The sequence below is a fragment of the Agelaius phoeniceus genome, chromosome 3 (genome assembly GCF_051311805.1).
Source record: "Agelaius phoeniceus isolate bAgePho1 chromosome 3, bAgePho1.hap1, whole genome shotgun sequence".
In the NCBI taxonomy this organism is placed as follows: domain Eukaryota; kingdom Metazoa; phylum Chordata; class Aves; order Passeriformes; family Icteridae; genus Agelaius; species Agelaius phoeniceus.
In genome coordinates this window covers 47,502,854-47,524,932 of record NC_135267.1, presented here as the reverse complement: position 1 = coordinate 47,524,932, position 22,079 = coordinate 47,502,854, and the positions used below count along the sequence as shown (strand labels likewise).

The 22,079-nt window shown below is 37.0% G+C and overlaps 1 protein-coding gene across 1 annotated transcript in view; it reads left to right on the top strand.

Moving 5' to 3' along the window:
* REV3L (REV3 like, DNA directed polymerase zeta catalytic subunit) overlaps window positions 1–22,079 on the top strand; it is a 115,466-nt gene that overhangs the window by 53,522 nt on the left and 39,865 nt on the right. The window contains exons 6-14 of the mRNA XM_077175205.1: window positions 5,264–5,358; window positions 5,936–6,040; window positions 7,006–7,090; window positions 7,176–7,324; window positions 7,614–7,742; window positions 10,234–10,471; window positions 13,573–13,709; window positions 16,156–20,347; window positions 20,722–21,707. Of these exons, the coding sequence (XP_077031320.1) occupies window positions 5,264–5,358; window positions 5,936–6,040; window positions 7,006–7,090; window positions 7,176–7,324; window positions 7,614–7,742; window positions 10,234–10,471; window positions 13,573–13,709; window positions 16,156–20,347; window positions 20,722–21,707 (6,116 nt within the window). The remainder of the gene's footprint in view (window positions 1–5,263; window positions 5,359–5,935; window positions 6,041–7,005; window positions 7,091–7,175; window positions 7,325–7,613; window positions 7,743–10,233; window positions 10,472–13,572; window positions 13,710–16,155; window positions 20,348–20,721; window positions 21,708–22,079) is intronic.

Below are 22,079 nucleotides of genomic sequence, written 5' to 3'. Positions count from 1 at the left end.
TAGCAAAGCAACAAATGTAAACTTTTCCAGTCCTGATTTTACTCTGTTCTGTATCTACACAAAATTATTTGCCTGTTAAAATTTCTCCTGGATTATTTATGGGAGTCATCAAGTTCAAACAATTTGTTCTTGTAATCAAACCAACCCCTACTGCAGTGCCACTTTCATATTGCCTTCCTACTTAATTTCCTTTCAAATTCTGAAAATTTGCTTCTAGGTTGGCTTAATGGATCTATAATTGTCATGATCAGACTTACTGAGGGTAAATCTGACCCAGATAGTATGAGATACCTATCCAAGGAAACCTTTTTAATTGTTTCCTGAAATGATTGTGACTCAGCTGTTTCTACTTTTGCAGGCTACAGAATTACTCAATAGCTGTAAAGCTGCCTTTCTTCCTTTATTTCTTTTTTCTTAACAAAATATGTTCTGTATTCCCAAAATACATACTTGCATAACAGCTGTATTCATTTTTAGTTTCATGTGCAATATCTGCACAGTCCCTCACTTTATTATCCTGTTCTCTTCAAGTTCTATCCACTTCAAATTGAGACATGTAACTGTTTTGTGAATTGTTTAGCAAAATTGTTTTACTTATTGTAATTTTATCACTTGACTGCTATTTTCAGTAGCATTTGGAGTTTCTTCTAAATATCACTGAACTTATAAATTTCTTTCCCTGTCCTTTATATCAGATATGAAGATCACATAAATCTTTCCCTACCTTTCAGCTTTATGCTCAAGTTATTACTTGTTCTGTCAAGAAAAAGCAAAGGGAAAAGACAGTCAAATGTTGTTTGAGACCACAACATTTCTAGGCCTGTCTTGTATTCTTAGTGACTGGGATGTCTGTTTGGACTCATTATCCTTTGTGTACCTTAAGAATACATTTTAGGGATAGTCCAACACGTATCTGCCAAGTCCTTGCTGTAAGTGGCAGTTAACAAGTTCTCTTGTTTAAGCAAGTAGGGCCAGTGATTGGGCATTTCTTGACTTTGGAACACAGTATATCACTTGGCTGAAATACAATTCTGAATACCTGGAAGGTAATATGCAAATTTAAAAGTCACATGTGTAACATGGACAGCATTTTGCTGAGTAAATACCAGTGATGGTTCCTTATTTCAAAAAAACATTTGAGAACTATGTCAAATTTTCTTGGTGACTGAACTCTGTCTTTCATGCTAGAGAGCACCTTGCTACTCAGACACTTAGCAAGAACAGCATTCAACCCAGCCATGTCCTTTTCTTGCTTCTGGCAAATCTCCAAATTATTGATTGGCTGCTATGATAAGTGCACTGGATTAAGTCAAAGACATTTTTTTAAAATGTAATTGTAGAATGATTCTGTTATCAAATAGACAAATGTCCAAAATTTCTAGTGCCCAGGAATCCCTGTAAGGCTTTTAGGTATAATACTTGCCAGTGTTATTGCACTGAAACCTACAAAGCCTACTCTAAAATGGGCAGCGGTCACCTGAACCTGGTAGTGCTGTCCAACAGTTTTTGACATCAGGAATTCTGGACATGAGATACATTTTGTTATCCCATTCTGGCAGCTGATAATAAATGATGAAACACTTCTATGAGTTCCATTGAGAAAACTTTCTGGTAAACATCAGACTTAGAGTATCTGCCAGTCAAGTCTACCACTTGGACATAATGTGTTAAAAGCAGAATGATTGGTAGAATGCTTTTGAGAAACACTTTCTTTTTTTAAATCTTAGATTTGCTATTAGACACTAGTTTATATGGAAGTGGAGAGATCTGACAAATAACACTTCTGCACAGTCTAGCAGATATGTAATGTTGCAGATTTTTGCTAGGCTTGTGACTGTCATAATTGCTTTTCTCGCTTGTCAGCCTGTGCATGTTTTTATTTAGCTGTTTGATTTTTTAATATAATGTGCACATTATTTAAGTCACTTGAACATCCTGAAAATAAGGACATGTTTTCTGCCATGAGCAGAGCATGGAAAATTATTATGTGAAATTTTAGAGTCCTTATCAGCGCAGTTGAGTAACACCTTTCAGATACTCCATGAAGTGAGTTTGTGTCTCTTGTGCTCAATTTAGCATTACAAATACCTCAGATCAGGTCATTACAGAACTTGCTTCCTTAGGCTGTCATTAATATTGGTGAATTAAGATACTGACCTTGTTGATTATTCTTCAAGGTTTTTAAGGGCTTTGATCTTTGCATATAGTGAGCACTTTTTAAAAAAAGTGCTGACTGTAGCCTTAATTCATTGTCTCAATGTCTGAGCAACCAGACCTTGGTAGTTTCTTTGAGCACAAGTTTCATCCTAAGCTATAGTTTTTATCTCAGTAAATAGTGTTACATTCTTCATTCAAATATTACATTCTTCAAAAATAAGGGCCATTTTCCCTGTTCTCAAAATAATGTATTTGGTGATTTTTATACAGAAGTAAAATGGATTTCTTTTGCAGTTTTTCACCTAGTGTGTAGGCATAAAAGGCAATTTAAAATTAATTAGTATGAGTATCCCAAGTAGCCTAGCCATGGCAATTCAGTGTTGTACAACCCTGATTTATCTTGCTTCTTCAGAGAGTAAATCTCTGTTCTCCTGCTGGGTTCCTTCTATACTACCTCACTCAAGCCTGTCTTTCATATACCTCTATTAAAAGTTGTATCTTGTGAACAAGTCTCTTTACATGCCTTTTTACAAAATAACATAGATGCTGTGAAAAGCTTTGCCTGGGACTTGCTAATTTGTCTTTCCCAACCTTGTTCTAATACAGATATTCTCAAATCAAATCATCACTACTCTTCTTTGCAAAATTGATGCATGGGATGTGAGGCAGGTGATTAGTCTGTGGTATAAAGCAATCTGTATTGAACAAGCCACTTCTGAATATATTCCAAGGCATTACAACTGCTAATGACATGAAATACTTTATATTTTCAATCACCTGCCACTGGGAGGAGACTAGACATGTTCTGACTTCTTCATGCTATCTTCTCACCTGCTAAAACAGCACTGTAGCTGCTGAGGAAATGTGTGTTGATCATGGAGAATGGGAAATACGGTTACTTTGTGTATTTTCCCAATATGTTGCACACATTTGTTTTAGGTGAGCAAAAGCACCAAACCTAACACCTGACCAAGCTGTTGCCAATACTCATTTGAACTGGTTCCCAAAGCAGCATTGTAACCATGTTAAATAACTGTACTTCAGGACAGTTTGTACTCCCCCCTCACCACCTCATGGTTTTGTTTTAATCAACATAAGTTAAAATGTTAGAAGGGCTAGTTAAAGCTGCTCTGCTTTCATATGCCCTTCAAGGGTTCTCCTGATGTGGGAGCAAATGACTTCTTGGCCTTTGTGGCTTACCTGAATGTTGCAGAAGCTTGTTGTGCTACTGCCGTGACTTCAACTAGTGCAAGTGTCTAGCAGCTCACCTTAACAAGGATGTTAAATGCCAAGCTCATGAACTAGTGGTATTGGGAAGACATTCTCTCAAGTCTAATGAAGAATTTACTGTGTGTCAGGTGTCTTTATCAGCTTCCATGTAACTCTTTAGAGTGTGCAGTTTTGACTGCCAGCCCTGCCTTCATCATGGAAGTGTTAATGACAACTATAATGATAAATCCTAGATTTGTTTCAGAAAAGGCCTGTTATTATCTCAGTGTTTTTAATTTGAATAATATGCCATGTAAATTGAAATACTGTAGTTTTTGACAGAAAGGCTCCTCATCTTTCTATCCAACCCCCATTGGTTTTTGGGGTTTTTTATTGTCTTTCAAAAGAGGAAATCAGTGAAAGTGGGAAGCTCAGATCTTTGATTTTGTATCCTCCAGACAAGTCAGAGCAAGTCTTTACCAAATTTCTGATGTCTCTGACCACTCTGTATAGTCCTTTTTGCTTGTTCTCAGAAGTGTTTTGATTTTGTAAAGGGAGCTAGGAATTCTTGCAGCCTCTTCCCTCAGTCTTGTTTCCCAGTGCTCTTGCAGTCATTTGTTACTGTGGGATCAAAATACAAGTTTCAGCTTGCCTCCAGTTCCTGTTGCCCACTGTGCAGGCAGAGCTCTGTCTGATTCCTTTGATGAGTGAACACCCAAAGTTTGTGACATGAAAAGTACACATTTTGAGCATGTTGTGGGCTTGTTTCCTAGCTGGTGGCATGACTGGGAACGGAGGGATGTAATGGCAGTGGATTGTCTTTAAAACTGCATAGAACCATAAAATAGTTTGGGTTCAAAGAGACCTTTAAATGTCATCTAGTCCAGCTCTCTTGCTATGAACAAGAACAGCTTCAACTACTTTAGGTTTCTTAGAGCCCTGTAAGCTGACGTTGAATGTTTCCAGAGATGGGACTTCTCCCACCTGTTTTGACAGCCTGTTCCAGCATTTTATCACCCTTACCATAAAACAAAATCTCCCTTATGTCTAGTCTAAATTTACCCTCTTTCAGTTTAAAACCATTACCTCTTGTCCTATTGCTATAAGCCCTACTAGAAAGTTGAAGAGCTTGGAGTGGATTTTCAGTGTTGCCCTAAATTATTTTAAAGGGTAAACAGACTTTTACAAGATGGTTTCTGTTTGTTACCTTCTTCCATGGACTCTTTAAAATTTGTTCACTGACAGCAGCAGGTGGAAGGTCACTGACATTTGCAGATCTGAAAAGGCACAGCAGGAAGGTGATCAGATAATTGTATGGCAATCTTAATCTGTTTCTAGTATTTCAAGTCTTCATCAAACCAGCTACCCTTAATTCAGCATGTGGTAGGGTTGTTAATACTCCCTTTCTTATTCACCGGGCTAAAGAAAAAATGCCAGAAAAACTAGTTGTAAATGTTAAAGTGCTCTGCATTGTTCTGAACTGTGAATAAGATAGAAAAATTCTTGCCACTGTGTTTTCTGGGTGCATGATCCTGCCGACACACCTGGTCCTATTGGCTGAGTTATATAGAACATTTAATCTTGTACTTGGGGAGAAGAACATTATTGTAATTGCTTTAGTAGTTGGCATTATCTACCAGCTCTTTATCTTCTCCTCACAAAAGAAAAAGCTAAACCCTTTAAGTTGAAGGTACAGATTTTCTTATCTAATTAGATTTGAATATGATCATTAGTTTAAGGACTTGCAGGTGAGGATGGAAACTGATAATTCTGCAGTTGGTCACTCCTGTTTCCTCAAAATAATTTTCGATATTAGTCCAGTTAAAAATCAGTGATGATGCATGTTTCAAACTCAGTGTATTGATAAAATTAATCTGTGGTATTTATGTTGTCACAGCTCTTTAATGTTGAAAGGTGTTGAGCCACAAAGTACCTGTGAATTGGAGGTGGATGCTGTAGCTGCTGACATTTTGAATCAACTGGATATTGAAGGTGAATTGTTAATAACTTTCCATGTAAATGGTTTTAGAACAGAAACCATGTCATAGTTCACTCTTCTTTTAAAGCTCATCTTAGTTAAATCACAATCCATATTTCAGTGTTAGTGAATTGTTGATCTTCAAATTTATAAAGTTTAAAAAAAATAGTTAACTCTGAAAGAAAAGGGGTTATAAAAATAGTGTCTTATCAGAACAATATAAAGAGGGGTTTTTAAATACATAATAGAATGTTTCAGACCTATAGGAAAAATACTAATGGAAATACCAATATCACGTGTGCATGTATGTGTATGTATGTACATACACCCATATATGCATATATACACTACTTGGTGGGAAGACAAGAAAAAGCCAAAGATCTAGATTACAAATAGGAGATCTAGAAAGCAAATGAAGTTACACCTTAACTTTTACCTAATACCAAATCCTAGAGTAAGGCAGGAATGGCAATTAAAAAAATAACAGGCTAGAATGACAAAGAGATGAGGAAAAGTGTTAGAATCCAATTTGGGGAAAGAATGCTTTGTCATTTTGGCAGATTTCCCTTCATGTATAATTGCATATTTCAGCCCAGATTGGCAGGAACCCTGGTTTGCAAGCTATATGGGAGGATGAAAAGCAGCGACGGAGGCAGAAATGTGAATCTTCTCAGATTAAGCCACCTGAGTCACAAGGTAAAAAAAACCCAAACAATTGAGCAGCTGTTAATCCAAAAATTTGAATGAGAAGCAAGCACGAGGACAGAATTTAAATTAATGTATCATGTTTGAGGGATTTTTAGATGTACTGTTTTTTTTACTTCCAGGCTTACTGATGGTCCAGTATGTGTTTTCCAATTTTGAAAGCAAGATGATGTAACCTTGCCTAACAACATCATGATTCAGCTGTCTGCAAAACATTCTAGACAGAATGAATGATAATGGTAGTTAAGATTGTGTGCTTTGTGATGGAAAACATTTAAATAACAACAAAACTAAATCTCTTTATCTTGAAGCCTTCTATTGTAGTTTATGCACAAGGGCAGTCCCATTGAATTTCTGCAGAATTATAGCTAAGGTGTTATTAGATTAAAATTCTAATAGGATAGACAAACCCCTGTCTTTATGTCCCTGTTTTTATGTAAAATTCATTACACGGGGAAGACTGTGCTCTGCAATGTAATTGCATAGTGAGCAGGCTATTCTCCATAGAACCAAGGCCATATTTCTTTTAAAATATGAATGATATTTGGCAAATAAGACAGAGGATTGAATGAAGGAAAGAGGCAGGTTCCTGGCTAAGGCAGACTACTTTCTGGTTGACTTTTTTCATGTGTTTCTATATAATGTTATTGAGGCTGCATAAGCCAGACTTCTCAAAAATGTTCACTGATTTTTCTTGGATGCTCACCTTGGGTTAATTGCATCATGATTTGTAAATGCTGTTGTTACTCACAGTTACATATGAGATCAGTTGGGAGTATGTGAAGTATTTTCAAGTTTTTTAATACACTTGGAAAGTCAGCCCTCGGATTTGGCCCTGAAAATTAGCAGGCACTTCAACTTTGAGCCTTTTTCTAATAAAATCAGTAATTTTAGCTGCTCTCTGTGTTGAGAGGTCAAAGTGAAACTGAATAACAAATATTTTTCAAATTTTAAAGACCGTGGATTTGTGCCAGCAACAGAGAGTGAAAAATTTTTTCAGAAGAGACTTAAAGAAATTCTCAAGCAAAATGACTTCTCTGTGTAAGTGTTTAGCCATTTGTCATAAAATATAGTATGCTATGCAAACCTTAAATATGCATTTAAAACTTGCTTTTCAATTAACTAGAACGTTGTCAGGATCATTGGACTACAGTAATGGATCAGAGGAGTTCTCTGCTGAATTAACACTACATTCTGAGGTACTTTCTCCTGAAGCCTTTCCGTGTACACCAGCTAATACAGTAGAAGTGCATGATGATAAACAGATGAGCAAAGGTGAGTTTTTTAATATCCTAATTGTTTAGGCAGAAATCTATGTCATGGTTTGTCTGTTCATACTATTAACAGAAGTAAGCCAAGGAAGTTGTGATTGTTACTTACGAAAAACCAAAGAGTACTTTTGGGTTTTGTTACTGTTAGAGTAAGCCTTTCTAAAATTGCTACATCAAATAATGGAAATATACTTGGATAGTAAAATCCATTCTGAAGTGGCTTGCTTTCATAATGTATTGAAGTCTGTGACTCAGAAGTTTTATGCTTTTTCTTCTCTTTTTTTCTTTTAAAGACTCCAATAGGATGCATGCTGATAAAGAAGAGGAAGCACTTATTAATGAAGAAGCAATTTTAAACATTGTGGAGAATAGTCAGTGCTTTCAGCCTTTGTCTCAAAGACTGAATCAGACTACTGTTTTTAGTGAGTATGACTGGAATGTCTTTTCTTCCAGACTATTTTATTGTTCCACAGTCTTTGTGTTCCCTTAGGCTACCCATCATGAAAGAAAGAAATTTATTCAAGGAGTTTTTCAGGTTGAAAACAGGTTGAGACTTCACACACACAGACACATACCCTACCACCACCAAAACACACTCTATGTTTTCTAAGTGTCACTAGGACTGTATTTGTAGAGGCTGCTCTGTTTGACTGGTTCAGTAAGCCCTGTCCTCTTGCTAAGTCAGCTCAATGCAGTCTCTTGTGGGTATTGCTCTTCCTTGTGCTCCTAGGGCTATAAGGTTAAAACTATCAGAATGAAGATGATTTTGACTGTCTGTCCGTGATACTCCTGCAGTTACTGGCTGCATCTTTCGTACAGTTAAGGTAGGAAACTTGCAATGTGTTCTGTCTTCAGAAGCTCAGCTGGCTGGAGGTACTGGGCAATAGTAGGTTGATAATGAGAAGCAAGTTGCAGCAGAGCATTTCCCAAAATTTTTAGATACAAAAACAGTTGAAGGCAAAGAAACAAGAAGCAAAATACTTAAGAGGAGGAGAAAAACCATGACAGTAAAATTGCAAGGCACGAGGGGGAAACAACCCTAAAATAACCAAGAAAGGACCTTGTATGAAAAACTACGAGGTAGAAATAGTTCAAATACTCTGAAGGAGATGAAAAGCACATATTTCATGATATATCTCTATGTATGTTCTTTGGTAAACATAATGTATAATGTTCATGTGAACCATAGTGTGGGGCAGGGAGGAGTATTTAAAACCTGTAGTAGCCTCCATTTCTTTTGATACTCATAGTGTATCAGTATGGGCTTGGGCAACAGTAGATGTCTGTGGGTAATACAATATACAACCTTGAAATCTGTTCTTGCTAAGAAAGGAGGAGTAGATGAAGTTAGATTTAGAGTGTAGTTTTATTTTGCAGAGAATAGGCAAGATTTTGATTATAGAAGTTTCATAGGCAAAGATTTGAATTTATTGAAAGAACTATAAGAAATTCTGTAAGAGCTGGCAAACATGAGCAGACCTGAGAGGATAAAAAGTGGCTAAAGTAATATGTAGGGGGTAATAAATGTAATATGTACATTTGAATTGCTCAACCAAATTGAAGTGTTGAAATGGTCTTTTTTTTCCATTGACTAGGTAATCAAATTGAGATTATATTACTTTATTTTTCACTTTCTTTCTCTCCTCCCTTCTTGTCATGCTGATTCCTGGTGTCTTGTGTGACTATGAGTAACATGCTGCATATTTATCTCTTATGCTCCCTCATAGCCTGCACCACTGTTCACTTTCCCTCTAGTAGAGTTGTAGTGCCACAGGGACTGTGAACCACATGACTTCTGCTATTCAGTGTGAATTACACCCCAAGGTTCATATTAACATGAAGCAGAGGTTGGAGTTTAATGATGAGCCTCACCAAGGGCACAGGAGCCAAGAACAGAAAGTATAATTGAGAGTGGGTTAATTCAAAAACTCTGGAAAAAGGGATGGTTTCTGTTGTAAAGGGTTGCATGGTATCTTGTGAAGCCTTTGCAAAATATGAAAAATGCCTTTCTCACCAATGTTGAGACCTATTTTATATAATTCTCAAGTTCATTTTAATCATATGATGCTTCCCAAGGAAAGAAATTAGAGATTGTAGTTCTTAAACTAGAGAAGGAGAGAGAAGTAACAAAGATGCCTGGTAGACTTCAGGTCATAAATTGATTATGAGGTCAGATGATAGGTAAGTAGGAAGAGAGTGAGAAAAAATTGTGACTTTGAAGGATTTTTAAGAAAAAAACAGAAGGAAAGTGGATAAATTACTGTAAGCTTGGATCAAATAAAAGAAATATAAAATTTAAGAGAGGAGTGATGTCAGGTAAACTTTCAGTGTTTCAAGAAACCTTGGAATAGAACAGCTTAAAGTGACATGAAAAGGGAGCCAAAGTTGAGCATTATATTTAAGAACAGAAGGAGGAATAGTTGGTCAAAATCATCATCCCTTTCCACAAGATGCAGTGACTGAAAGTCCTCAAGTGATACAGAAAAAAGTGCTCAAAGCTAATGCAGCTATTAAGCAAGAGAAGGCAGTGATGCTTCAGAAGCTGTCACTCAAGCTAAAATTAAAGGGGAGAGTGAAGCTTTACTGAATATGAGGAGGTAATAGGAGAGTGGAGACAGAGAAGTGAGTCCACTGCATCTGGTACAATCAGAAGAGTAGGGCAGAAAGAAAGAAAGTTGTCAGTTTTAGATACAGAGCTAGAAAAGATAAATAATAAAATTTGAAAAAACAAGATATGAAAAGAGCTTTGTTTCTGTAGCATGCCTTGCATTAGACAGTAAAAAACTAGATTTTTAAATGGTGAGAGGCTTTTTTCTTTGGTTTGGTTGTTTTTGTTTTTTACTGGTAGACTGTAACTAGTCATTTACAAGTAGAACAAAATATAGATTCTACTTGTATGGGCTTTTTCTGCAGTGGGCAGTAGTGCTGATGAGGCCATGATTGATCTGTTGGCTGGACTGGAGAATGATGGATATCAGATGGGACATCAAAAAACACTCTCTCACCATCGTTCTCTTGGAAGCTGGCGAAATTCTCAGAACAGTGATGATGAAGAAAATGAGCCACAGTGTGAGAAAGAAGAAATGGAACTTAGCTTGCTAATGTCCCAGAGGTGGGACAGTAGCGTGGAAGAGCCTGGGCAAAAAAGGAGGTATATATTTTCTTTTCTTAATATGTTTTTTTTCCTGCCAGATCTTTCCTTCCTCCCACCTTGTTTTCAAATATGCTGTGAGCCCAATGAGATGTGGAGAGGTCTCTGTTAACAACATGGAAAAATCTGTGCAGATCTTGGGATGGAATGCACATTGTTTGGATGATGATGTGACTCATCAGTGTTACCTGGAAATAAAGATTCAGTGTTTAAGTTTGGCCAAACATAAGCTTCTAGTTTGCTCTTTGAGGAAGAATTAAGTGGGCTTTTTGTTCTACAAGTCCAAATACAAGAAAACCTTTAGTGGTAACTTGCTTGTAAGGTCACACCTTGGGTATGATGCAAATGTTAAGGTGTATCTTGTACATCTTTTAGTAAAGTCAATATTTAAGAAGTATTCATATGAAGACTAACCAAGCAACCTGAGGAAGAAACATCCATTTGTTTCCATGTTCAAAGCTTAAATCAAAACATGAATGTTGTTCACTCTGCTTGACTGCTAAAGGTCAGGAACTTCAATATATTTAAGGCCAAGTTTCTTGGAACACCTTCTCAGGTTGTAATTACCTTTTGTACAGTCTGCACTGACAGGCATTGAAAGCAGCTATATCCAGTTTCTCTTGACCCCTGCTTTCAGCACAGCTTCTGATATTTATAATTCTGTTTGAAGTGTGAGGAACTTCACAGACATAACATTTTTATATTTGCGGTTTTTTTCCTACATCAGAAATTGTAATCATACTATATTTCAGAGAACTAGAGAGGTATAGAAATGCTTCTTTTATTTCCATAAGGCACATTAAAGTTGTAACAGAACCAGAAGTTAGTTAGTTCATTACTCTCCTAGTTCTAGAGATAATTGATCTCTAAAGCTAGTTTTCCTATCTGACCTTTGATTTTCTAGGTTTTTTTTTCCCTCCAGTAGTCTGAAAAGTTGAAATTTCCATCCAAAACACTTCACATCAAACTTCAGTTTAGTGGTAGTTACTGTGAAAACCCATATCTTGCAAAATTCATTAGCTCAGGCACAGCTCTGTATGGGCTTGACTCTACAACTTCAGGAGTTGGGTTGGATTCTGAAGCAATTAACTGCTTTCATGCAGAAAAGAATCCTATTTAAAAACTCAAGAGACTTGATGAGCTGTCTCACTGATATCTTACTCACATATGCCTACACCTTAATCCCAGACAGAAAACACTAGGGAAAATGTACATACTGTGTGCTTCCACTGGGAGTGAGCTTTTGTTCAGAGGGAATTACAAGTTCTGTTGCACTGAGATCTCTACAGAATTTGGACTGATTTCAGACACAAGCCATGGGTATCTTTGCCCCCTGCATGATTCTGCTCATGTGTGAAGAACCAGTTTGAGTCTGATGATGGATCTGACTTTACTCTGCTCGGGCTTATTCCATCTGTGTGACTTCCTAATGCATCCTTGAATATCCATACCAAGGCTTTTCTGTTAGTGAGTGTTTACCAGTCTTACATGATCTAAGAAAATCTGTTGTGCTAATGAGGAGTAACCACTCCCTATTGAATGAATTCAATGGCTTGGGTTTGATTTGTATTGAATTGGAGAAAAAAGCCCACCAAGACCTGGACTAGTTCATGTATGGTGATATCTTTTTGTCACATAAATTTTCCCAGAATCCAAACTGATAGGCTTGAATGAGGAGAAATCCAAGTTACCTGCAGAGGTCATCTCCAGGCTGATTGTGTTTACTAAAATTGAGAAAGATTTACCTGGGATTGCAGTATAATTCAGGTTGGAAGAAACATCCCCAGTTTGCTATTAATTTGCATATCAAGCTGATTGCTTTGTGCTGTGCTTTTCCATGTTTTGGGAACATAGAAGAGGGACAACTAAGCTCTCTTAGATCAGGGAGACTAGCTGTGCTTGTTACTTGATTCTCCAAGTCATGCTTCCAGATGTGAGTGGAAATGATGTGCTTACATTTGAGCCTGTTGTTTCTGAACTAACAAATCTGTCCTGATCTAAATTAGCTCTGTGCTGACATTCAGATGTCTGGGGTGGTACCATACATATAACTCATGCTGGTCTAACTCCAGTCATCAAAGCATTCTGCAAAAGTAAAGTGTATTTAGGTTATTGTGGATTTTCCTTCCTGTAAATTCAAAACATTTGTATTTATATCTTTTAAGGTATTACACAAATTTAAACAAACAACAAACAAATTAAAAAACCCCAAACTTCAGTTCTTTGATATGTATCTGTAGTTTTTTTTTGTGGAGTCACAAAATACCTTATCTCTGGTAAGAATTTTGACTATCTCACACTTTTTATTTTAAAAAAGAAATCAAATTCCTAAGTGGTTATAGAGTTATAATATACTGCAGGATTTGTTCTTTGTGGTTTTCTATCATATTCTGTGATATTCTTCCTTCCCCAATGCCCATATAAAGCAAACACAAAAAATCCAGAGAAGCTTTTCTTTGTAGATTTGCTTCTTTTTTTTTTTCCCAATGAATTTATGACTGTAAACATGGCAGTGTAGAACAGTTAACTTAGTAAAAGCAGCTTAAGTATTAACAACAGCTGCTTCAGAACATTCAGTGAGATGTAGAATGAAGCATAGTTTTGTTGGTCATGATTTAGTTAAGCCTGCCAAGAGAGAGAATTGTTACAATACAATAAAGACTTCTTAACAAAAAAAACCACCACAAAAAAGTAGACATCTGTTCACTAACAGCTGAACTGAAGTAATTTTGCATAGTTGGTTTAGTCTTCAAATTTCAAGCGCTTTGAAGCAATGAAATTAAATTGCAGTAAAATTTATCTAAAATTAAACGTCAAAATGCTTTCTCTGCATCTTCTTAAGTTAGTGAATCCTGCTGTTTAATATGGTTGGCTACCACTGTTGCCTCTAAAAATTGTAACATGGAATAATAATAATATTATTCAAAAATAATATTCTGACTTTCTCAATGAGAAATGTGACAAAATTTTTGTTTCCTTTTGCTCCCCCAAATTATACAACTGCATAGCACCACACCCCATTGAGTTTCATGTTCCCTGTGGCCCATGGTGTTTCCTAATAGAGGCATTATGCATCAATTAGTTCCTTTTCTTTCCTCCAGGTCAGCTGGCAAAAATATGCATCGAAGTTCAACAGAAGAGGATTCGTCTTCGGAGGAAGAAATGGAGTGGAGCGGTAACAATATCCTAACTAATCTCTCAATACCTCAGTTAGATGGAACTGCAGATGAAAATGGTGGTAAGTTAACAGAACATCGGCTTTGGAAGTTGAGTCATAGTTCATTTTCATATCAAATTGCTAGTTCTCAAAAGTGCTGACTGTTTTCAGTCCGTGTTTCAATTGGAAGGAAAATGTCTCAACAGATTGCAGAAGCAGGCCCTTAACATCTTCCTTGAAAAACAATTGTATTTTAAACTCAGTGCCCTGTATGAATTACCAGAATCTGTTTTTCGTATTCTATCGATGATCCAAAAAAGGACATAGTTTAATTAGTTCTTTGGAAAAAACCAAATATGATATTAAAAGTAATGATTCTGTGGGATCATTTATCCTCCTAGGATTCTTGTAAATAATGAATGTATTACTGTGTAGATTTAGATGATTCTTTACAAGTATTTGCCACACATGCTAAAGTATAGTGAGCTTTTGTTTGGGCCTGTCTTTCATTCTGCAGATTGCATATTCACATTTGGGATTGCATGAGTTAAAACTATGAGTGGCAAAGCCACTGCAGAAGGAACTGCCTTTCAAAATCTGTAAAAAAAAATAAATTTATCTCTAGAGATCTTTTGCCATCTTTATAACATGATCAACATCTTTGATCAAATAACATTAGTCAACAGAATGTACACTTTGAAGTTAGGGAAATATATAAATAATATTATTTGTTTCATTAGAAAATCTGCAAGTCACATTATAATGTTCAGTTTAGAACGTGAACTGTATGATCTTACTAGATAGATTATAGATAACCACAGCTATTCTTTTGTGTTCAGTGTTTAAAACATAGTTTACTTTTTCCTTTGTTTTTATAGGTATAATGATAGGATTAATACATGATTTGATGTACTGCTAATATGGTATGCTTTTGTCAGATATACAATTGTAATTTCCCTATTTGCCATACTTTCTAATTTGTTGTAATAAGAGATGCTGCTGGCTAAAGAGACTGTTTTGTAAGGAACTGTTGAAATTTAAGCATATTTTAAGTATGTGAAGTATCACATCAGCTTAGAAAGCGTATTTCTGTCAACTTTTGCACTGATTTCTTTTAATAGGAGATACAGTAAATTCAAAACAGATCTCAGTCCAGGTCGTCTAAATTAGAAAATGCCTATCCACACATGAATCTGTGTCCATATAATCTGACTGACTGACAAGTATTTTTGCAGTTTTGAATAGCCAGCTATTTTCCAGGTGTTTGTTGACACAACCAAACTCCCATTTTCTGAGTTTTCAGTTAATCATCCTCATTCTTTCTGTGGACTCCTACCTTCAAAGAATAATAGGCAGTGTCTCCTAGCTGTGTTTCACAGCTCAGGGACTCTGTATGCATTAGAAAATGTTACTAGATACAGACCGGGACTTCCTTTTATTTTTCTCAGCCAGCAGCAAATAAACTGCTAAGCTGAAGGCAGCATGAATCTAAGATGATCCCCAAATTGGTTGAGACTTAGACTAAAGGCCCAAAGGATCCCCAGTCTAGTAAATCAGTGTGCAGCACATGCTTTCAGGTCATGTAGCATGTTTCATAACTCCTATCCCCCTTCAACATTTCAGCTAAAGAGGTGGATACAAGAGGAGGAACAAATTTCTGTGTGCCAGGTGCTCTGGGGTAGCTGCATCTCTGCAGTGGTACAACCTCTCTCAAACTACTTGTTCAGCAAGGTTATGAGCAAGCACACACTTGTTACTTGTTACCACATCTCTGTCCATACCTACCCCACAATAAATGTGGTGAAAGTATCCCCAAAAGAGATGAAAATCATCACCCATACCATGTGATGAGTTTGCACAGGACAAATTACCACAGCACCTGCTGGTCTCAGATTATGTGGGAGCATTAATACATGGATATGAGTCCAGGATGTAACTAAGTGGTGCAAGCTTCTTGCATGAGCACCTGAACGGGTGCTGTATTGCTCTGCTATATAGAAGTGCAGGAAACTACCTATGTTTAGTGCACAGCACAGTTCATACAAAGCCCTTGCCATGTTGTGAGATGTACTACTTTAGCTTTCTATGCAATGACTTTTCTGCATGGGGAAGGTCATCTAAATAAGAATTTTGTTTTTCAGAGCCAATGAGTATACATACTTCTCAGGGACAAAGCAGCATACAAACTTTTCTAGAAATCAGTCTGTTTTTATATAGTCATCTGAAAGTGATTGTGAAGCCTCCTTTCAGAAAGTCAGCGTGAAATCTTTGACAATTGTATGCAAGTCTGCCATTGAGGAATAACTGACAAAATGCCCGAGACAAATGTACTGACAATGTGATTTTGATAAAGCAACTCATGTAGTCAGTCTCTAGTTGTCATGATGATAAATGTAATGTGATTTGCAAGAGTTTTGTTTCTTATTTGGATGGGAAGGCTTTTAGAAAGATACTATTAAAATTTTTAACGCCTTAGGTTATTTTTTTACAGGAAGACGAGAATAAAATTGCTTTTCTTGCATTTCAGACAATCCTTTGAATAATGAAAGTTCTCGAACTCACTCCTCCGTCATTGCAACAAGCAAAATGTCTGTAAAGACCTCAATCTTTCACAAAGATGCTGCTACACTAGAACCCCCATCTTCTGCTAAAATTACTTTTCAGTGTAAACACACAAGTGCCCTTTCTAACCATGTTTTGAATAATGAAGATTTTGTAGAAGACCTCTCACAACCAAACACAGAAACAAGACCTGAACTTTCAGTCCATTCTCTTACAAAAGAAAGCACTTACTCAGCCAAGTACCCAACTCCATTCAGCAATAGTACCCATGCAGAAAACTCTCACAAAGAGAGCAACAAGAAAGATACTCTCCCAGTTCCTTCATGTGGAAATAATATTTTTGACTATGAAGATGATATTTCATCAGTGAACAGACCAATACCTAGTAGGAAGTACATTAGCATTAGGAAGGCTGAAAAGGATGTCTCTTTTATGCATGTGGGCCGCCATATTGGTGACAACATGTTGAATAAAAATTTGTATAACTTTTCTGATATGAGCCACTCCAAAGGTAAAATGTCCTCTGAAGTAAATGAAAAGTCCAGCAGTGCAAGTATAAATAGTTTTTTTCCAGCAACAGCTACAGAAAATTGTGAATTGGTATCTTGTTCAGGAGGCAGTCGAACTGTGGTACATTCACTTGAAAATAACACTGATGAAGGTGGCCTTAATAAGCTTAAAATTAGGTATGAAGAATTTCAGGAGCACAAGGCAGAAAAGCCAAGCCTCAGTCAACAAGCAGCACATTATATGTTCTTTCCTAGTGTTGTTCTTTCTAATTGTCTCAGTCGACCACAGAAGTTAGCTCCCGTGACATACAAATTACAGCAGGGCAACAAACAGTCCAGGCTGAAACTGAATAAAAAGAAGCATAGTTTTATCAATCGCCAGGAGCCTGCAAGTGTAAATGACGTTGCATCAGTGAAGGAAGGCTGCTATACGCAAGGTAATGCCTGTAGTAACATTCCTGATAAGGATAGTGCTTTACCTAGTGACTTAGTACAAGTTCCTCTTGAGGCTTTTGAAAACAAAATGCCTACAAGTACTGCTAATTACACTGACTGCCAGTTTGCAGATGGATCTCTTGAAACTGAGCAGTCATTTGGACTGTGTGGAAATAAGTACACGCTCCGAACGAAAAGAAAGGTGAATTATGAGACTGAAGACAGCGAATCGAGCTTCATCGCACACAACTCAAAAATTAATCTACCTCAACCGATAGAAAGTGTTGAAAGTTTGGATGGGTCTCAGAAGTCTCGAAAGCGTAGAAAACTTTCTAAAAAATTGCCACCTGTTATTATTAAATATATTATCATCAATAGATTTAGAGGGAGAAAAAATATGCTTGTTAAATTGGGGAAAGTAGATTCTAGTGAGGAAAGAGTAGTACTCACAGAGGAAAAGATGAATTTATATAAAAAGCTTGCACCTTTAAAGGACTTTTGGCCAAAAGTTCCTGACTCTCCTGCAACCAAATATCCTATTTATCCACTAACACCAAAGAAAAGTCACAAAAGGAAAGCAAAACATAAGTCAACCAAGAAAAAAGCTGGAAAACCACAAAAAACAGGTAGTACAAATATTAAAAGAACTTTATCTTTCAGAAAAAGGACTCATACAATTCTTTCTCCTCCTTCGCCCTCCTACAGTGCTGAAGCTGAAGACTGTGACTATAACTATAGTGATGTTATGTCTAAGTTAGGTTTTCTTTCTGAGAGAAGCACAAGCCCAGTAAACACATCTCCACCTCGCTGCTGGTCTCCCACTGATCCAAAAGCAGAAGAAATTTTGACTAACCTGGACAGAGAAGCTTTATTTAGTAGGGGGCCCAATATCTACAACAGCAAGACTGTTAATACTAGTGTAGGAAAAACTAGTAGAGCAAAAACTCAGGTTAAGAAATGTAAAAAGAAATTTGCTAGCCCCACTGTATCTACCAAGAAAAAGAAAAAGATTAATCAGGTTGATAAAACCCCAGATGATGGAAAGAAGAAACCTAGAACAAAACAAAAAACGGCTGAAAAAGCGTCCTCAAGAAAACGCGTTGTATTTAAAGATGAAAAAGAAAGTAGTCGCTCTACTACAGAAGTCAAGTTTGTGCTGAAGCATCAAGATCCTCATGAGATTTCTTACAACTCTATCTGCTCTCAGCCACTTCACAACCTCAAAGACAGTCCTCTTCCTGGCTATTCAGCTGGATATCTGCCATCAGCACAGCTCCCTTCAGCTGATGCACAAGGTAATTCATCGGGCTGTTTTCACTCACTGATGGAAATTGATAAGCCTGTAGATGCACAGTGTTTGCCTGCTCCACGGGAAGACCCTCATTCATCTTTCACATCTACTCCCGCAGCATCTGGAAGGGAAGTACCAAAAATGAGCTCTCAAAGGTCCAGGACTCAGAGTGCTATATTTAGAATGAAGGACTCTGCTCTCATTCAGAACATATTTGATCCATCAAATCACTCAACTCATATAACACAGAATGCTCATATCTCAAAAGATAAGACTTCTCCAAAAGCAGAAGAGATAAAAAACTTTCAAATCAGATATTTGCCACCAGCTGGGAAATTAAATGAAACTCGTGACTCTCTGGACACAGCAAAGATGGATCAATTACATACCACTAACTATTTACATTGTAAAGACAATAATCAGCAGCAGATTTTTTGTTTACCAGAGGCATCCAAGCATTCTGATCCTTGTTCTTCTATTCTTAAGCCATCTGAGGAAAACCCTGGGCCACTTCAACTGCCTAAAAACTGTTTTGTAACATCTTTGAAGAGTCCAGTGAAGCAGTTAAATTGTGATCAAAACCAGAGAGGATTTATTTTGGATATGTCACATTTTAAACCAGAAACTACAAAACAAAGGCCTCTGTCAGAAACAACCATGCAACCAAAACCCATCTCCCAGTATAAAAACAGGAATATAGTGGCCCCATCAGCATTTGGTGAAGGACAGTCTGGTCTGGCTGTTTTGAAAGAGTTGCTCCAGAAGAGACAGCAGAAAGCTCAGAATGCCAGTATTGCGCAGGAGCCATTGCCAGACAAAACACAGCTGAGCAAGGGCATACCATGCCCTCTTGAACAGAATAAAGCCATCAAAAGGTCACGGCCAGTCACATCATCAAGAAAATCTCGTTCTCCCAGAAGCACAAAACCTAAAGAAAAAACAGCAAAACTTGCAAAAAAGGAATCTTCGAGCCAGCCGATTACTAATCGCATTGATCATTCTGTATCTAATGACAGCCCAGTTTTTTTTTCAGACCCTGGTTTTGAAAGCTGTTACTCACTTGAAGACAGCTTATCTCCAGATCACAATTACAACTTTGATATTAATACTATAGGGCAAAGTGGATTTTGCAGTTTTTATTCTGCAAGCCAGTTTGTCCCAGCAGATCAAAATTTGCCCCAGAAATTCTTGAGTGATGCAGTTCAGGATCTTGGTTCTGGACAGACAACAGAAGGTGACTTTCTATGTCATAATGACCAAAAATCTGAGGAAGAAAAGCAACATTCTTCAAGCACAAGTAAATGGATACCGTCTGGTTCCCTGAGCCCTGAGCTTTTTGAGAAGACCTCACTAGATAATAGTGAGAACCACTGCCATAGTCAATGGAGGAAAAACATTCATTCTTCAAATTCTAGATCTAGTTTTATTGATACCTCTTGTAGCCAAGAGACTGAAGTCTGTTTAAATGAAAAATTCAAATTGAATATAAATACAATAAATAAAGAGAGATTTCTTAATCTTTCTCAGCCAACCTGCTCAGACTGGATTCAAAGCCACATTAGAAAAGAAACCACTTTTGAACCCTGTCAACCACTTGATTCAGTTAATACCTCTTTTACATCCTTATTGTCATCACCTGATGGTGAACTTCTAGATGCAGCTTCTGAGGATTTAGAATTACATGTTTCAAGAAACAACGAAGCATTAACTCCAACTCCAGATAGTTCACCAAGATCAACCAGTTCTCCCTCACAATCCAAGAATGGAAGCTTTACACCTCGTACTGCTCACATTCTTAAGCCTCTCATGTCCCCACCCAGTCGTGAAGAAATCATGGCAACTTTGCTGGATCATGATCTCGCAGAAACAGTCTATCAGGAACCATTCTGCAGCAACCCTTCAGATGCTCCAGAAAAGCCAAGGTACTGTGTTAAATGCATTTCTGTCTACCTGTGACTGTGATTATATTAAACTTAATTTATTCCTGTAAACAATTTTATGCTGTTATGTGGCACAGATACTTGAAAGATCCCATCTGATATACATCCATTCGAAGTTGAAAGTTACTGTGCTTCCAGTCCAAATACCCATTTTCTTTCATGATACTTTGGATTTTTTATTGCATATTGTTGTAATAAGTGGGAATGTGCCTTTATGGTTTGTAAAATAAAAATACTGCCCATGGGAATTGCATGGTGAGAAAACTAGTTAGTAATACTCTGCTTTTTGTCATCTGGAGGACTGCCTGCAGTGCAGTTTGGAGTAAAACAGTAATTTAAACTATTTTTCTTCACAGGGAGATTGGAGGGCGGCTTCTCACAGTGGAAACCAGACTTCCAAATGACCTCCTTGAGTTTGAGGGGGACTTCTCATTAGAAGGTCTACGACTCTGGAAGACTGCATTTTCAGCAATGACAGAAAGTCCTAGACCAGGATCTCCTCCTCATTATGGTCACTCTACTGTTAATAAAAGAGAAAGTAATAGCCATAAAACTAGTGAAGACAAAAAAATAGTCATAATGCCATGCAAATGTGCTCCAAGCCAACAGCAAGTTCAGATATGGCTTCATGCCAAAGAAGAGTATGAACATTTCAAGAAATTGCCTAAGAATCATCCTGCTGAGCAGGCAAAGGCAGATGAGAATTTCAGCTCTGCAGTATTGTCTGAAGAAAAATCTGTAGAAGTAATAAAAGCAGCTAAAGATTTGAATTTGTCTAGCCTGGAAGATGAAAGACCTATTGTGCCTACAAAGACTTCTCCTGCCTCTGTGGCGGAAAATACAAAAACGCAAACCAAGGAAATCTGTGATAAGTCTATAAGCACCATAGGAACTTCTGTAAATACTAAAAATGATATAGACTCTAATAAAACTTCATGTGCAAGCAAGACACACACTACTTCAGCTCTAGAACATGATAAGGAGGAGGAGGAGGAGGAGGAGGAAGAAGATTATTACGTCAGTTACAGTTCTCCAGATTCTCCAGTGCTTCCTCCTTGGCAGCAGGTGGCATCTCCAGATCCTAAACAGTCCAATTTAGAAGACACAGAGTGGAAAAATCAGGATATTATTTTGTCTTCTGGGGAAGGAAACGATGTTAGAAGTACACAAAATTCTCCATGCACCCAGGAGAACATTCAGACATCCTTTGACACATCCCCGCTTCCAGTTAATGAAGATCCTGGAAATTCTGAATCAGTTTGTCTCCATAGTACACCCATTGCACACAGAAAAAAACAAGATGGAATACCTGAAGTTCTTGGTTTTACTCCTTTATCTGCAGGTAAATCCATTAAATGATTCTAATAATACACACACAAATCTAAATATATTTCTTTCTACATAATAAGAAAAAAATTATATCTCTGCGAAAATATATTTAAAATTAGTTTTTTAAAGGAAAAGTTCTGTGCATTATTGTCGAAGTAACTACTGAATTACTGGAAAACTCTACAAGTAGAACATCCATTTGCTTCCTAACAGTCCCTAGTATCTGAACTCTGAAGTGCTGGTTAAAAGCATAATTTAGAAGTATTGCTTATTTGGGGGATTTTTAAAATCTTGTTGACTATATTGTTTGTATTAAAAAAAAAATCTCAATGTAGAGTGTGAGTAACATTACAATATTCAAGATGATAATGATATGAAGCTTTGT